Raw genomic sequence first — 18369 nt, forward strand, 5'->3', positions numbered from 1 at the left:
CAGTAGATCTCTTCCAGTGTGCCAGAATTACTTCTGCACTGTGAGTGAGGCAGTATGAATTGCATTGTGTTATGTTATGCATACACTGGGGATTGTTAAATGTACTTTGCTGCCATTTACTGGTCAATGTATGCGTATAAAAGTTAGGTGTTCATTCTCTTCACAACAAGCTGCCATAGAAACAGCTGGGAGGAGTCTCCCACCTCAGAACTGACACATCCAGTAAACTGGATCAAAACAAGTCTAGTCAGGAGAGAGGCAAGAGGCTCCCAGAATCTCTATAACAGTCCATGCTGAGGGGCCATCTTTCTCTGCATATAATCACCTCCACAAAGGAGTGAAGCTTCCTACAGCCAGGAGAGATAAGGCTGCACATGAGCACCCCTGCATACTGGTTTCCTATGTGCTTCCAACCAGAACCAGTGTAACGTGACTTCTATGCCGCAAACTCTGTTTGCCCTACCGCCTGCAATAGGGAACAGTGGCGCCAAATCCATGAGTAGCTCCATACCACTAGTATGTGGCCACGGGGAGCCAAACCGTGAAGGTCCCTCCATCAGCAAAGCATTACCTGGACTGTGCATTATATTACCTCCTATAGCAAGTGAGGAGAACTGTACTCCAGCCGCCCTGAGAGGCCTAAGCTTGCTTGGGAAAATACTAAGTGTACCCTATACAGTGAGCTGCTGCCTCTTTGCCATTAAGAGAGACTCCATCTGGTTTTCTTCTTCAGTAAAGTGAGATGTTTGCAGGTTCACCCGCGTGTCTGGTTGCTTGTAATTACACAAACATCATGGGCGCTCCAACACCTCCACCCAGACACCACCAAAACCATAGAGCACCCCCGGGGGGAGTCTTTACCATCCTTGTAAATGTCACCTGCCGCAATGGATGTGGACCAGAGGAAAGCGTATAGCGTTCCAGTGACCCACCTCCGCTACCGTGACAGTGGAACTACATATCCCAGCTGACCCCTCCCCCAATGGGTCACTGCATATGGACAAATGTATTTTTTTTTTTTAGATCATTTAACTATAAAATAAGAAAAAGGAGAAGGCTTAAATATTATACCTGTTCAGGTATTTTCCAATATTTGGTTCGGCCTCTTCTGTTTGCAGCAGCTTGAAAGTTCTAAAACAAGAGCAAATTGCTATTAAGAGAATGTGATAACTGATATAAACACACACACTTTAGGCTATGTGCGCACTAGAGCTTTTTACCCGCGGATTTACCCGCGGATTTGCCGCGGAAATTTCTTGAGAAATGTCTGCAATCTTTGTGCAGACATTTCCCAGCAAATTCTATGGTAAAAAAAATAGCTGTGCGCACTGGTGTGGATTTTTCTCAAGAAATTTCCGCGAGAAGAATTTCTCGAGAAACTTTCTTGAGAAAATGAACATGTCCATTATTTCCGCAGGTACCCTGCGGATTTCGGCAGTACAGCCTGCAAAAATCCGCAGGGAACCACCCGCGGGAAAATCGCGGCTATTCCGCGGCTAATCCGCGGCAAATACGCATGCGGATTTGGTGCGGATTTTTTCCGGAGGTCCGGAAATCTTTCACTCTTAGAAGTTTCTCAAGAAATTTTCCTGAGAAACTTCACATTTCTAGTGCGCACATAGCCTTAGGTTCAGTTGTTTAACTGTGGGAAACTATTAAAGAAAACAAAAACAAAAAAAACACACACACACAACAAAAAATAACACGTGGGGTAATACAGAAGAAAGGTCTTACACTCTCTCTGCTCTTCGGCAAACTGCTCGCGCGACATGTAGTGATGCACTGGCCTTACCCCCAGACTACAGGAGAAAAGTACAGGAGGTTAGGTCATTTTGGCAGCCCCATGTAAGAATGTGATTCATTTGTCACAAAGTCTCAAGTGACTGATTGGAAAAACAAAAACCGTCTGTGTAGCACATACAGGGAGAATAAAGCTGGTCAGTGGCGGAAGCTGAACAGTGTAGTTATCAATCCATTGCTCCAGCTCCCGGATAGGATCTTCATTAAAGGATGTATTCACTGCGGAAAGATAAATCAGGACTCTGATTAAAGCACTGCCATATAACACAGTGTTAAAGGAAATCTGTCACCGTTTTTTTGCCACTTAATCTGAGAGCAGCATAACATATCGACAGAGACCCTGATTCCAGCGATGCGTCACTTACTGGGCTGCTTAGTTTAGTTTTGATAAAATCACTGTTTAATCAGCAGGAGATTGTGATTTCAGGACTACTTGGCGTGCTGCTAGGTAGTCCAGCATAGTCATGAGCTCTGTATAACTGCTGGTTCTGTAGCAGAGAAAACTTTAATTTTATCAAAATGACAGCAACCAGCTCAGTAAGTGACACATCGCTGGAATGTGACTGATGGACCAGTGTCCTACAAATCATTATTGGACCTTATCTCTATACTCTGTATCCTTCATCCAACATTCCATCCTTTGTGTTGATGGAAAGGTAGGATTTTTTAACCCCTTCACGACCATGGACGGATATATCCGTCATGGAGCGTGTCCCGTTAAGCCCCGCCCCCTGCCGCGGGCAGGCGGCGATCGGCACACACATCAGCTGTTTTCAACAGCTGACATGTGTGCCTGCATGTTGCGAGTGGAATCGCTTCCACTCGCAACATTTAACCCCTTAAATCTCACTGCCAAAGTCTGGCAGCAAGATCTATATGCGCGGCCATGTTTTTTACTTACCGCTGCCCCCAACGGAAGTCACGTGCGTGATCACTTGACTTTCGGTGGTTGCCATCGTAGCACAGGGTCATGTGATGACGCCTGCAGCTATGAAGTTTCACTTTCGTTTTCCCTAGGCCGAGAGAAACAGAAAGTGACTGAATCTGCTGTTTACAGCTGTATAGCTGTGATCAGCAGCTAGATAAGAGCGATCAGATTGCTGATCGCTATAGCCCCCTAGGGGGACTAATACAATTAAAAAAAAAAAAAAAAAAAAAGTTTTAAAAAATAAAAAAATAAAATAAAAAAACCTACAAGTTTAAATCACCCCCTTTCCCCCCACTGAAAATTAAAGGGTTAAAAAATAAATAAATATAAATGTATTTGGTATCGCCGCGTTCAGAAAATGCCCGATCAAAATATAAAATAAATTAATCTGATTGGTAAACGGCGTAGTGGCAAAAAAATTCCAAACGCCAAAATTACGTTTTTTGGTCGCCGCCAGTTTTACGCAAAATGCAATAACAGGCGATCAAAATGTAGCATCTACGCAAAAATGGTACCATTAGAAACGACAGCTCGAGACGCAAAAAGTCACTGAGCCATAGATCCCAAAAAATGAGAACGCTACGTTTTTCGGAAAATGGCGCAAAACGTGCGCCACTTTTATTGGACAAGCTTGTGATTTTTTTTTTAACCCCCTTAGATACAAGTAAACCTATACATGTTTGGTGTCTACAAACTCGCACCGACCTCAGGCATCATACCCACACATCAGTTTTACCATATAGTGAACACCGTGAATAAAACATCCCAAAAACTATTGTGCCATCACACTTTTTTTGCAGTTTTTCCACACTTGGAATTTTTTTGCTGTTTTCCAGTACACCATATGGTAAAACCTATAGTTTCATTTAAAAGTACAACTTGTCCCGCAAAAAACAAGCCCTCATATGGCAAGATTGACGGAAAAGAAGGGAATTTTGTTTACTTACCGTAAATTCCTTTTCTTCTAGCTCCTATTGGGAGACCCAGACAATTGGGTGTATAGCTACTGCCTCCGGAGGCCACACAAAGTATTACACTTTAAAAAGTGTAACCCCTCCCCTCTGCCTATACACCCTCCCGTGCATCACGGGCCCATCAGTTTTGGTGCCAAAGCAGGAAGGAGGAAACTATATAAATTGGTCTAAGGTAAATTCAATCCGAAGGATGTTCGGAGAACTGAAACCATGAACCAAAAGAACAATTCAACATGAACAACATGTGTACACAAAAGAACAACAGCCCGAAGGGAACAGGGGCGGGTGCTGGGTCTCCCAATAGGATCTAGAAGAAAAGGAATTTACGGTAAGTAAACAAAATTCCCTTCTTTGTCGCTCCATTGGGAGACCCAGACAATTGGGACGTCCAAAAGCAGTCCCTGGGTGGGTAAAGGAATACCCCGATAAAAAGAGCCGACAACGGCCCCCTCCTACAGGTGGGCAACCGCCGCCTGAAGGACTCGCCTACCTAGACTGGCATCCGCCGAAGCATAGGTATGCACCTGATAGTGTTTCGTGAAAGTGTGCAGACTAGACCAGGTAGCCGCCTGACACACCTGCTGAGCCGTAGCCTGGTGCCGCAATGCCCAGGACGCACCCACGGCTCTGGTAGAATGGGCCTTCAGCCCTGAAGGATCCGGAAGCCCAGAAGAACGGTAGGCTTCAAGAATCGGTTCCTTGATCCACCGAGCCAAGGTTGACTTGGACGCCTGCGACCCTTTACGCTGGCCAGCGACAAGGACAAAGAGCGCGTCTGAACGGCGCAGGGGCGCCGTGCGAGACACGTAGATCCGGAGTGCTCTCACTAGATTTAACAAATGCAAATCCTTTTCACATTGGTGAATTGGATGAGGGAAAAATGAAGGTAAGGAGATATCCTGATTGAGATGAAAAGGGGACACCACCTTAGGGAGAAAGTCCGGGACCGGACGTAGAACCACCTTATCCTGGTGAAATACCAGGAAGGGGGCTTTGCATGACAGTGCTGCCAGCTCTGACACTCTTCGGAGTGATGTAACTGCCACTAGAAATGCCACCTTCTGCGAAAGACGTGATAGAGAGACATCCCGCAGCGGCTCAAAAGGTGGTTTCTGAAGAGCCCGGAGAACCCCGTTGAGATCCCAGGGTTCCAGTGGCCGCTTGTAAGGTGGAACTATGTGGCAAACTCCCTGCAGGAACGTGCGGACCTGCGGAAGCCTAGCTAGACGCTTTTGAAAAAACACGGAAAGCGCCGATACCTGTCCCTTAAGAGAGCCGAGAGACAAACCCTTGTCCATTCCGGATTGAAGGAAGGAAAGAAAAGTGGGTAAGGCAAACGGCCAGGGGGAAAAACCCTTATCAGAGCACCAGGCTAAGAAGATCCTCCAAGTCCTGTGATAGATCTTGGCGGACGTTGGTTTCCTGGCCTGACTCATAGTGGCAATGACCTCTTGAGATAACCCTGAGGACGCTAGGAGCCAGGACTCAATGGCCACACAGTCAGGTTGAGGGCCGCAGAATTCAGATGGAAAAATGGCCCTTGGGACAGCAAGTCTGGTCGGTCTGGGAGCGCCCACGGTTGACCCACCGTGAGGTGCCACAGGTCCGGGTACCACGACCTCCTCGGCCAGTCTGGAGCGACGAGGATGGCGCGGCGGCAGTCGGACCTGATCTTGCGCAACACTCTGGGCAGCATTGCCAGAGGGGGAAACACATAAGGCAGTCGAAACTGCGACCAATCCTGAACTAAGGCGTCCGCCGCCAGAGCTCTGTGATCCTGAGACCGTGCCATGAATGCCGGGACCTTGTTGTTGTGCCGAGACGCCATGAGATCGACGTCCGGCGTTCCCCAGCGGCAACAGATCTCTTGAAACACGTCCGGGTGAAGAGACCATTCCCCTGCGTCCATGCCCTGGCGACTGAGAAAGTCTGCTTCCCAGTTTTCTACGCCCGGGATGTGAACCGCGGAGATGGTGGAGGCTGTGGCCTCCGCCCACAGCAGAATCCGCCGAACTTCTTGGAAGGCTTGACGACTGCAAGTGCCGCCCTGGTGGTTGATGTACGCGACCGCCGTGGCGTTGTCCGACTGTATGCGGATCTGCCTGCCCTCCAGCCACCGATGGAACGCTTTTAGGGCTAGGTACACTGCCCTTATCTCCAGAACATTGATCTGAAGGGAGGACTCCGTCGGAGTCCAGGTTCCCTGAGCCTTGTGGTGGAGAAACACCGCTCCCCACCCTGACAGACTCGCGTCCGTCGTGACCACAGCCCAGGATGGGGGCAGGAAGGATTTTCCCTTCGACAGAGAAGTGGGAAGGAGCCACCACTGAAGAGAGATTTTGGCTGCCAGGGAAAGAAAGACGTTCCTGTCCAGGGACGTCGACCTCCTATCCCATTTGCGGAGAATGTCCCATTGGAGTGGACGCAGATGAAACTGCGCAAAGGGGACTGCCTCCATTGCTGCCACCATCTTCCCCAGGAAGTGCATGAGGCGCCTCAAGGGGTGTGACTGGGCCCGAAGGAGAGATTGCACCCCTGTTTGCAGCGAACGCTGTTTGTCCAGCGGAAGCTTGACTATCGCTGCGAGAGTATGAAACTCCATCACGAGGTACGTCAGTGATTGGGTCGGAGTCTATTTTGACTTTGGGAAATTGATGATCCACCCGAACCTCTGGAGAGTCTCCAGAGCAACGGTCAGACTGTGTTGACATGCCACCCGGGAGGGTGCCTTGACTAGGAGATCGTCTAAGTACGGGATCACCGAGTGGCCCTGAGAGTGTAGGACTGCCACAACGGCTGCCATGACCTTGGTGAAGACCCGTGGGGCGGTCGCCAGGCCGAAAGGCAGTGCCACAAACTGAAGGTGGTCGTCCCCCATGGCGAAACGCAGGAAGCGTTGATGCTCTGGTGCGATCGGCACATGGAGATAGGCATCCCTGATGTCGATTGATGCTAGGAAGTCTCCTTGGGACATTGAAGCGATGACAGAGCGGAGGGATTCCATGCGAAACCGCATGGTTCTCACATGTCTGTTGAGCAATTTGAGGTCCAAAACGGGACGGAATGAACCGTCCTTTTTTGGTACCACGAACAGGTTGGAGTAAAAACCGCGACCACGTTCCTGAAGGGGAACGGGGATCACAACTCCTTCTGTCTTCAGAGTGTCCACCGCCTGAAAAAGAGCAACGGTTCGCTCGGGGGGCGGAGATGTTCTGAAAAAACGAGTCGGAGGACGAGAGCTGAACTCTATCCTGTAACCGTGAGACAGAATGTCTCTCACCCATCGGTCTTGGACATGTGGCCACCAGGCGTCGCAAAAGCGGGAGAGCCTGCCACCGACCGAGGATGCGGTTTGGGGAGGCCGAAAGTCATGAGGAGGCCGCCTTGGAGACGGTGCCTCCGGCGGTCTTTGGAGGACGTGATTTAGACCGCCATGCAGAAGAGTTCCTCTGGCTCTTCTGTGGCCTGTTGGATGAGGAGGATTGGGATCTGGCTGAGGGCCGAAAGGACCGAAACCTCGCTTGAATTTTTCGTTGCTGAGGTCTCTTTGGTTTGGGCTGGGGTAAGGACGAGTCCTTTCCCTTGGATTGCTTAATAATTTCATCCAATTGCTCGCCAAACAATCGGTCGCCGGAAAAAGGCAAACAGGTCAAGAATTTCTTGGAAGCAGAGTCTGCCTTCCATTCGCGTAGCCACATGGCCCTGCGGACTGTCACCGAATTGGCGGATGCTACCGCTGTACGGCTACGGCTAGCCGAATCCAGGACAGCATTCATGGCGTAGGAGGAAAACGCCGACGCCTGAGAAGTCAAAGACGCTACTTGCGGAGCAGAGGTACGGGTGACCGCATTAATCTCAGACAGACAAGCTGAGATAGCCTGGAGTGCCCACACCGCTGCAAAGGCTGGGGCAAAAGACGCGCCTATGGCTTCATAGATGGATTTCATTAGGAGCTCTATCTGCCTGTCCGTGGCATCCTTGAGCGATGAACCGTCAGCCACTGCTACTACGGATCTAGCCGCCAGTCTAGAGACTGGAGGATCCACCTTGGGACATTGAGCCCAACCCTTAACTACGTCAGCGGGGAAGGGGTAACGTGTGTCATTAAGGCGTTTAGTAAAGCGCTTGTCCGGAAAAGCCCTGTGCTTCTGGACAGCATCTCTGAAGTTAGAGTGATCGAAGAAAGCACTCCGAGTACGTTTGGGAAACCTAAACTGGTGCTTCTCCTGCTGTGAAGCCGACTCCTCTACAAGTGGAGTTGGAGGGGAAAGATCCAGCACCTGGTTGATGGACGCTATAAGGTCATTTACTATGGCGTCCCCTTCAGGTGTATCCAGATTGAGAGCAACGTCAGGGTCAGAGTCCTGGGCTGCGACCTCCACCTCATCCTCCAGAGAGTCCTCAAGCTGAGACCCCGAACAGCGTGATGAAGTCGGGGAAGATTCTAAGCGAGCCCGCTTAGCCGGTCTGGGACTGCGGTCCGTGCCGGAGTCCTCCACGTAATAACTAGAGGCCACCCCAGAAGCATGCTTCGTCGCATACCGAGAGGGGCCTGGGGGCGATCCCGCAGGGCCCGGGGCCTGTGTAAGGGCCGGTCTGGACTGCAAAGCCTCTAGTATTTTAGCAGACCATTTGTCCATAGACTGAGCCATGGATTGTGAAAGTGACTCAGAGAGTTTGTCAGCTAAAACTGCAAACTCTGTCCCTGTCGCCTGGACAGGGGAAGCCGGCGGTTCTACCTGGGCCGAGGGTCCCCCCAGTGCCCCAGGCTCCGGCTGAGCGAGTGCCACAGGGGCCGAGCATTGCTCACAGTGAGGGTAGGTGGAACCTGCAGGTAGCATAGCCGCACAAGAGGTACAGGTTGCAAAATAACCCTGTGTCTTGGCACCCTTGCTCCTTGTGAACGACATGCTGTTGTCTCCCAGGAGCGTGATCACTGAGGGTATATAGCCACAAGCTAACAGTACAGCCGAACCGAGTAAAAGTATACAAATATAATATATATATATACAGTTCAGCACCCAAGGGGGACCAGCACCGGGTGACCGGTGTGGCTTACCGACCGCTCAAGCGGTGTGTGGCCACCAGATTCCCTGCCTCGGGTCTCCCAGAGCTGCAGCCAGAAGTCCTCCACCGGCAGAATGTGCTTAAAACATGGCTGTCGGCGTTCACAGGGGAGGAGGGAGCCGTGGGCGTAACCCAATAAGTGCGGGAATCTGGTGCCCCAGAGTGATTAGTGAGGGGGGAGGAGGACATCTAAGCGTGCTCCAGCCCTCACTGTCGGCGTCACGCCGACCGTCCCGCCCTTGCCCCTGACTGGCAGGCCCGGGGGCGGGAGTTTAAGGCACTAGGCCGCAAAAGCCGGGGGCTAAAGTTAAAACCGCGGCCGGCAAGCAAGCGCGGTCGGCGCGGTTCTCATACCAACACCGCAGCCGCTGCAGCATCTGAGGCCAAAGTGCTCCATGCACCGTCCCCAAAGGGGACACAGAGTACCTTTATGATGCAGGGCCTGTCCCTGATGATACTCAGTCTCCTGTCCGTCAGATTCCCACAGGGGCTGCGGAGGGAGCCCGGTCCCAGTGCCTGGAAGACCGGTTAGGATCCCACTTCTCCCAGAGCCCCTAAGGGATGGGGAAGGAACACGGCATGTGGCTCCAGCCTTTGTACCCGCAATGGGTACCTCAACCTTAACAACACCGCCGACTCAGTGGGGTGAGAAGGGAGCATGCCGGGGGCCCTGTTAGGGGCCCTCTTTTCTTCCATCCGATACAATCAGCAGCTGCTGCTGACTAAAATGGGAGCATGAGTGCATGTGTGCCTCCTTCAACACAAAGCATAAAACTGGTGGGCCCGTGATGCACGGGAGGGGTTACACTTTTTAAAGTGTAATACTTTGTGTGGCCTCCGGAGACAGTAGCTATACACCCAATTGTCTGGGTCTCCCAATGGAGCGACAAAGAAATAAAAAAGTTACGGCTCTCGGAAGAAGGGGAGCAAAAAACAAAAACGGAAAGTGCCCCGGGGCTGAAGGGGTTAAAGTACTGCTACAGCTTTTTTTTTTCTTTCACCTCTGTAATGGTGCTGTAAATATAAGCACCCCCTGCCCAGTGTCTCACCGTCCGGCATTTTCATACTTTACTGATGCGGCTCTGGACCCTGGCTCCATTTTGTGCCTATAGCTTCTTACTGGAGAAGTTACATCGAAGGTGCTAAATGCATCTCAGAGCCAGAACAAAGCTCTCATAGACTTGTGTTGAAAAGTGACCTGCGGCTCACTCCATAAAACACTGGAGCAGCCAACTAGCCTCTTTTCTGCACAGAGCGACTGAAGCGCTGCTGAAAAAGCATGAAGGCGGCAGAAGTAGAGTATATGACAGGGCTCCGGGGACTTAAGAGTTAAATCAGCACTCCAGCGGTGAAATAAATGTAAAAAACTAATAAGGCTAGTTTCACACTTGTGTTGGACGGCTTCCGTAGCATTGCATTGCGTTGTGTGACGGATGCAACGGATGCATTGCATATAGTGGCACAATGGATGATACGGATCGTACAACACAACGGAAAGCTTTTTATTATTTTTTTTAATTTTTTTTTTCTTCTTTACAGTTTTACCAGCAGCAGACTATTGTGAACAATCAGCTGATCGCTCTCAATAGCCGGCGGCCGAGCGCTCAGCTGATCGCTATCACATGCAGGCGGCCGGGCGCTCAGCTGAACGTTCGGCCACCGAGAAACAATAAAGTTTCTGTGATTTAAAAAAAAACGAGCATGCGCAGTGAAAAATAAAAGTTTCCGTTGCTAAAAAAGTTACATGCTGCGTTCCTTCCGCCCGACACAGCGTCAAAATAACGACACTGCGTCGTCCAGCGGATGCAATGCTGACACTTGCGTTACAGTGCGTTGTCCATACAAGTCTAAGGAGAATAGCGCAGTGCGTTAACGGACTGCGCTATTCTCAAAAGTGACGGACTCAGCTGAACGCAAGTGTGAAAGTACCCTAACACTGCAGTGACGCTTTAAACTATCAACTCAGCTTGTAACATGTGTGAATGACAGATTTACCTTTATGGCTTTCTCTGGCCGAGGATACTGGTGTTGCGATATTTGAGCCAATGTCTTGCAGCATACACTGTATCTGTAGGGAGAAAACGTTTAACCTCTGACTTATACTAACATGTACAAACAGCACCCTAGATCTAAGGACTGAGAGCCGCCTTTACCCACTAGATACCTTTTGGACTAAAGTTAAGAGCTTTCCTATTACATGGGCGAATTAAATGCCTAGCATGAGTGCCAACTGGCAATAAGAGCAAATCATACATGCATATGTGCCACAATAATCCTGTGGGTTTTGTGATCGATTGTACTTTGGTTCATCCCCATTAGTCATACGACTAATTTAGTATTTGTGGGACACGTAGGTTTGAATGACATCATTCATTGTGCCATACAATAGAATGGAAAAAAATACATCAAAATTATTGCAACATCAAGTTAGATTGAAATAAAAATATACAGTTCCACTATAGTTTCTTAGGTATTGTTTTTATGCTGTTCATTTTGTTGTGGAATAACAAAATAACTCCTCAGGTTGGTATGTTTATGGTGATGACAAACTGTTTTTTTGACCATTTTAGTGGTTACATTTTTTCCCCAAACTTTTATAAATAATCTTTAAAAAAAAAACCAAAAAAAAAACAAAAACTTTCAGATTTTTCTGTCAATAGACCTGCGTTTATTTGTGCAATGAGCAATAATTTATAATAATTTGGTATTTTGGGGAAGTGTGGCGATTGAACAATAGCAGTTTTTGTGTTCTTCAATAGACAAACTATGGTTTACATTTAATATTTTGGCTGAACTTTTATGGAAAGAACATGACTTTTTTTTTTTTTTTTTTTTTAACGAAAGGAGGGGAGGGGAGGAGGAGAAAGAATTTAAATTTAGATTTATATTTTTTATTTATTTTTAGGTCCCCTCTGTGGACATGACCCTGCAATCATTTGATCGCTCATACTATATAGCTAATACTACTGTATTGCAGTATACTGTATAGTAAAAATTGCATTCTTCTATGGTGCTCAGCAGGAGGCTGTGCTTCACATGAACATAGTGTTATCAGCAATGGTGACCTCCACTAGGCCCTCAGATGCCATGCTCATTGGTTTCCTGTGACTGAGTTGGGCCGCATGCGAGCAAGACTTCACTAGCAAGCAGGCGGAATGTCACTGCCAGTGATTTATACGGAATTTAAATACTTAAAGAGAAGTGATTGGAGCAAGCTCCAGTTGCTGTTGTTAGAGGCAGATCTCTTCACTTGACCGGACAACCGCACTTAAAATTATCAATTTATATCTGTTACAAAGTACCAATGAGGTCTTATGCTATATAATTAAAGGGATAGTCCACATTTCGATAATAAATGTTATTATTTCTAAAATGAAGTCATTCAATGTTTTAATATATTCTCTGAACCTCTGCTTACTGTCTTTCCATGGATAAGGATCTATCCTAGTCATGAAAGACAAACAGCTACAACAATGTCCTGATACACCTACTGTAATCATTCCTGCTCCTGCAATCACAATCCACACACTAATTGTAAAGCGGCTCTTAATGTACATATTAGATTAAGGTGGACCAACCCTTACGATATAAGCCCCCCTTTACACACAGACTTTCTAGAGATCCCACCAGCGATCCCAACCTGGCCGGGATTGCTACAAAGTCTCCGGTGAGTCGCTGGTGAGCTGTCAAACAGGCATACCTGGCCAATGACGCAACAGCGTTTAGAGACTTTCTAGCGATCCCGGACCTGCAGAACGACCTAGCTAGTCATTGGGGACGTATCAAAGCAGCTATTTGAAAGGGAAGTCGCTAACGAAGTCGTTGTAACGGTGTCGAACACACCGATGCATGCTGCACAGCGGGAAATAAAGGACCAAAAAATGGTCCTGAAAGATTTGTAGCGATCAGCGACCTCACAGCGAGGGCCAGGGCGCTGATGCGTTTCACACAATGCAATGTCGCTGGGGAGGTCGCTATTACGTCACAAAAACGGTGATGTTACAGCGATGTCGTTAGCGATGTTGCAGTGTGTAAAAGGGCCTATAGACCAGTTTGGCCACCAGTTTGTACAATGTTGTCTCCCCACAGATGTTGTGAAGGGACAGAAGGCTTTGACGTGTCCGATTTTGGACAGTCAATCCTTTCGTTCTTAAACAGATAAGCCGCCGGCAACAGCTCTCTACTAGAGAACACAGGAGCGTTCGGGAGAGTATGGAGGAAATAGATATCTAAAGTGTATGGAGGGATTAAGCCTTAATACATTCAAGTTTAGCCAACATAATGAATAGAAGAGATACCTTCTCAAGTTCTGTGATACACTGGAGATTTGCATCTAGACAAAATTCTTTGGCCAACCTAAAAATAAAAATATCTGCTCAGGTGCGATGTGGGATTTCTGTATCAGACTGGGCATAGTAAATTCATGTAATTTATTCTGCAATACATGTATGTACATTTCAAGGTTAAATATAATTAAAAAAACTTTATTGATGATATTTTACAAGTTTTTCATTTTTACAGTAAAATCTTGGTTTGTTTCTTGGCAATGTTACCAGCACTATAGCCTTCTCTCCCTCTCATACCTACTGGTGGCTCAGAAAGCAGAAACGTGGCACCATGTCCATCACACTCTCCAATGGTGCGGTTCAGAAATGCACCTACATTTTTGTTAAATAACTTTACAGGTGTGATTTTAAAAATACAAGGTGGCCATAAAAAAGAGAATTTTGTTTACTTACCGTAAATTCTTTTTCTTATAGTTCCGTATTGGGAGACCCAGACATTGGGTGTATAGCTTCTGCCTCCGGAGGACACACAAAGTACTACACTAAAAAGTGTAGCTCCTCCCTCTGAGCCTATACACCCCCTGGAGAACCAGATCTAGCCAGTTTAGTGCAAAAGCTGAAGGAGAATAGACACCCACAAGTAAAAACAGAGCAAGAACCGGAACAACCGGAGACTCTGTCCACGACAACAGCCGGTGATAACACGCGGAACAAGAAACTGCCAACAGGCAACAGGGAGGGTGCTGGGTCTCCCAATACGGAACTATAAGAAAAAGAATTTACGGTAAGTAAACAAAATTCTCTTTTTCTTTATCGTTCCTATGGGAGACCCAGACATTGGGACGTCTCAAAGCAGTCCATGGGTGGGAGTAAACAGAAAAACTGAGAAGTAGGCAGAGCCTAACTTCACAAATGGGCGACAGCCGCCTGAAGGATGCGTCTGCACAAGCTCGCATCTGCCGAAGCATGAGCATGCACTTGGTAGTGCTTTGAAAAGGTATGCAGGATAGTCCAAGTGGCAGCCTGACAGACTTGCTGAGCCATAGCCTGGTGCCTGAAAGCCCAAGAGGCACCGACAGCTCTGGTCGAGTGTGCCTTGATCCCCAGCGGGGGAGGCACCCGAGAACACTGGTAGGCATCCGAAATGGTCGACCTAATCCAACGGGCTAAGGTCGGCTTAGAAGCAGAGAGGCCCTTACGCCGACCTGTGGTTAGCACAAAAAGAGAAGTGCACCGCCTAAGAGCAGTGGTGTGAGACACATAGATCTGGAGCGCCCGCACCAGATCCAGAGTATGCAATGCTTTTTCAAAGCGATGAATAGGAGCCGGACAAAAGGAAGGCAGGGTAATGTCCTGGTTAAGGTGGAAAGAAGAAACCACCTTAGGGAGAAAGTCCGGAGTCAGACGGAGAACCACCTTGTCTTGATGAAAAACCAAAAAAGGTGACTCCGAAGAGAGCGCAGCCAAATCAGAGACTCTCCTGAGGGAAGTTATGGCCACTAGAAAGACCACTTTCTGTGAAAGACGAAAGAAACCTCCCTAAGAGGCTCAAAGGAGGGTTTCTGCAAGGCCGTGAGGACCAAATTGAGGTCCCAGGGATCCAAGGGCCGCCGGTAAGGTGGAATGATGTGAGACGCGCCCTGCATGAAGGTGCGGACCTGAGCCAGCCGGGCGATACGCCGCTGGAACAGCACTGACAGAGCCGAGACTTGTCCCTTGAGAGAATTGAGGGACAGTCCTAGCTGCAGACCGGACTGTAGAAAGGACAGAAGGGTCGGCACGGAAAAAGGCCAAGGAGAATGGCCGGAAGAGCGACACCAGGACAGGAAAATTTTCCAAGTCCTGTGATAGATCTTGGCCGAGGAAGACTTCCGGGCCCGAGTCATAGTGGAAATGACTTCAGGAGGAATACCAGAAGCCGTCAAAGATCCAGGACTCAAGAGCCACGCCGTCAATCTGAGAGCCGCAGAATTCTGGCGGAAAAACGGACCTTGTGAGAGAAGGTCTGGACGGTCCGGAAGATGCCACGGCACCTCTACGGACAGATGGAGCAGGTCTGGGTACCAAGCTCGCCTGGGCCAGTCCGGAGCAATGAGGATGACCCGACGGCCCTCCATTCTGATCTTGCGCAGGACTCTGGGCAAGAGAGCTAGAGGGGGAAACACGTAGGACAGACGAAACTGGGACCAGTCTTGAACCAGAGCGTCCGCTTCGAAGGCCTGAGGATCGTGGGAGCGAGCCACGTAAATCGGAACCTTGGTGTTGTGACGGTATGCCATTAGGTCCACGTCCGGAGTGCCCCACTTGCGGCAGATTGACTGAAACACTGCCGGATGCAGGGACCACTCGCCACTGTCCACGGTTTGACGGCTGAGATAATCTGCCTCCCAGTTTTCCACGCCTGGGATGTGGACTGCGGATATGGTGGACTTGGAGTCCTCCGCCCATTGAAGGATGCATTGTACCTCCAACATTGCCAGGCGGCTGCGTGTCCCGCCTTGGTGATTGATGTAGGCAACCGCTGTCGCGTTGTCTGACTGGACTCGGATGTGCTTGCCCGCCAATAGGTGGTGGAAAGCTAGGAGAGCCAGGAGCACGGCTCTGGTTTCCAGCACATTGATCGAGAGGGCTGACTCGGACGGAGTCCAAGTGACCTGTGCTCGGTGGTGGAGACATACCGCTCCCCAGCCGGACAGATCAATGGGGCACATGGAGGTAGCCTCCTAGCCCCCTGTAAAGGCATCCTCCTCGTCCCGCGAGTCAGCTTCTGAAACAGAGCCGCGGGACGAGGAAGGGGAGGGAGCCCTACGTCTCCTCTTAGGAGGACGGGGTCTGGGACCAGATGAAGAATCCTCTGTGAGCTCCGCTGAGAGAGCCCTAGCAGCAGAGGCACCCTGTGAAGGGAGCTGATGCATGTTCAGCAAAGTCCGGGACAGCTATCCCATGGAGTCGGCAAAAGACTGGGAGATAGACCTAGATAAGGATTCTACCCAAGCCGGGGGTTCAGCCACAGGAGCCGGAGCAGCCTGAGAGACCACTGTGGGTGCGATTCCAGGCTGAGGCATTGTTAGGTTAGAGCAGGCATCACAATGTGGATATGTGCTTGGTTCAGGCAGCACGAGCTTACATGCAGTGCATACTGAATACAGCTTTGGAGCCTTGTTCCTCGTGTGAGACATGCTGCTGAAGTGGGGGCTCTGCCAGAGTGACCCCCAGAGAGTATACACAGAGGCCCACAACCAGAGGTTGTGGCTTACCAGACCGCTGGAGCGGTGTTGTGCCCTCCAGATCCCGAAGCCCGGACCCCCAAGCACCTCAGCAGGGATGCTGCAGCCAGTGCTGATCGCAGAGAAAACGCTGATAAAATGGCGCCGGAGCGAGGAGAGGGGGCGGGACCTTCTGAGAGCGGGATCTGGAGGGCCAAAGAGACTTACAGGGGAGGAGACATGTACCCAGTGAGGGGTGTCCCTCCCCTGTGCAGAACGGCCGCTGGGCGGAGCCGCACTGTCCCTCTGCATGAATGACATGCGAGGGCAGTGAAACCGAAAGTAGGCCTCCGGCGAAGCCGGGGCCTAAATTTGAGCGGTGCGGCCGGCGCGCAGGCACCATCGGCGCGGTTCTCAGGCGACAGCCAGAGAACCGGCCGGAAATGTCAGAAAAATCACTCAGCACACTCTCCCACCATAATAAAGTACAGGGACCCCCAGAATATAAACGTCTCAGGTACTTAGCTTGCTGAGACGCAGGGTTCCAAGTCTCTGGGGATGAGTGCTCCGTCCAGCAGGATCCTGAAGGGCTGCGGATGGAGACCAGTCTCCTGCCAAGCATGGAGAACCGTGCTGGCTCCCACTTCAAGCCAGAGCCCCAGGGATGGTGAAGGAGCGCGGCATGTAAGGCTCCAGCCTTGGAATCAACCTTAACAGCACCGCCGACACAGTGGGGTGAGAAGGGACATGCCGGGGGTCCAGGCTTGGACCCGCTTTTCTTCAAACTCTTTCCAAAAATGAAAAATCAGATGAGAATGCATGTGTGGATGTATACCTCCTGAACACAAAGCAATGAACTGGCTAGATCTGGTTCTCCAGGGGGTGTATAGGCTCAGAGGGAGGAGCTACACTTTTTAGTGTAGTACTTTGTGTGTCCTCCGGAGGCAGAAGCTATACACCCAATGTCTGGGTCTCCCATAGGAACGATAAAGAAATAACCTAAGGTGTTTGGAGCCGCATGCAGACTGACCCAGTAGACAGAATTGGCTGAAAATTGCTATTCAAGGTATGGGGAAACGGAAGGCATCTTAAATTTTTTTTATACCAAAACTCCCCACCATGTGAAAAAGTGGCGCTGTACAGTGAGCACGCCTTGCAACCTAGTCTGCAAGAGGTCTATCTTTTTGCTGGATCGTGTGCTGTTAAAACAACCGCACTATGAGAATCCCAGGAATACTACAGCTGCACTGAGAGCCTTTCGTTGTTTGAAAGACCTTCACACATGTAGCGGTCCAATGGCTGTCAATTCACTGACACAGATGATGACACGTTTTGAAGCAACAAGGTTACTGAGTGTTCAGGCAGGGCGCAGGCAAAGACCGTCGTGGAACAGGGCACTAAAAACCCTCCTGAGAACAGCAGTGCACGCAGTGTTTCCAAGCAATTGGAGCTCCCGTACAGCACAGTGTGGAAAGTTCTCCGAAAGGTCTTGCGAGCATACCCATACAAAATTAGCCTTCGTCGACAACTTCTTCCTCATGACAATGAAACCCACACGAGATTTACATTCATGTTTCTGGTGAGAGTGGAAGGTGATGGAATTGGCCATAAAATGATCTGTGGTGCAACGAAGCGCATTTTTACCAGAATGGAACGGTGAACACAGAAAACTGTCGCATATGGGTTACCGTAAATCCGCATGCGGTCGCCAAAGGTAACCGTTTGGTGTGTCTTCACCTCATCATTCATCCTTGGACTGCTCTTCTACGAAGAAATGAGGCCAACTGTTCCATGACAGCAGCGAGATACCAGACAATGCTAGACACAGTGGTCGTTCCACAACTCCAACAGCAGCAGTGTCTTCAGACGACCACCTTCATGCATGATGGAGCACCTCCTCACATCGCAAATCATGTGAAGAATATTCTGTGTGCACATTTTCCCGATGACAGGATTTTGAGTTACTCTTTCCCTAACACATGGCCACCGCGTTCGCCCGATCTCAATCCTTAAGATTTCTGGTTGTGGGGACACTTGAAAGAGCGTGTTTATCGGGGAAATGTCGACATCCTGGCTGACCTCAAAGACAGCATCATTTTGAAAGTGCG

The 18369-nt window shown here is 49.5% G+C and overlaps 1 protein-coding gene across 3 annotated transcripts in view; it reads right to left on the reverse strand.

Moving 5' to 3' along the window:
* MMAB (metabolism of cobalamin associated B) overlaps positions 1-18369 on the reverse strand; it is a 48168-nt gene that overhangs the window by 13330 nt on the left and 16469 nt on the right. For all 3 annotated transcript variants that reach the window (XR_012751975.1, XM_075341719.1, XM_075341718.1), the window contains exons 9-13: positions 13068-13125; positions 10765-10837; positions 1922-2019; positions 1735-1799; positions 1072-1131 (exon numbers count right to left, since the gene is read on the reverse strand). Coding sequence is in view for 2 of the 3 variants with exons in the window: in XM_075341719.1 (XP_075197834.1) it covers positions 1072-1131; positions 1735-1799; positions 1922-2019; positions 10765-10837; positions 13068-13125 (354 nt within the window). In the remaining variant the exon portion in view is untranslated. The remainder of the gene's footprint in view (positions 1-1071; positions 1132-1734; positions 1800-1921; positions 2020-10764; positions 10838-13067; positions 13126-18369) is intronic.

The sequence above is a fragment of the Anomaloglossus baeobatrachus genome, chromosome 1 (genome assembly GCF_048569485.1).
Source record: "Anomaloglossus baeobatrachus isolate aAnoBae1 chromosome 1, aAnoBae1.hap1, whole genome shotgun sequence".
NCBI classification, from domain to species: domain Eukaryota; kingdom Metazoa; phylum Chordata; class Amphibia; order Anura; family Aromobatidae; genus Anomaloglossus; species Anomaloglossus baeobatrachus.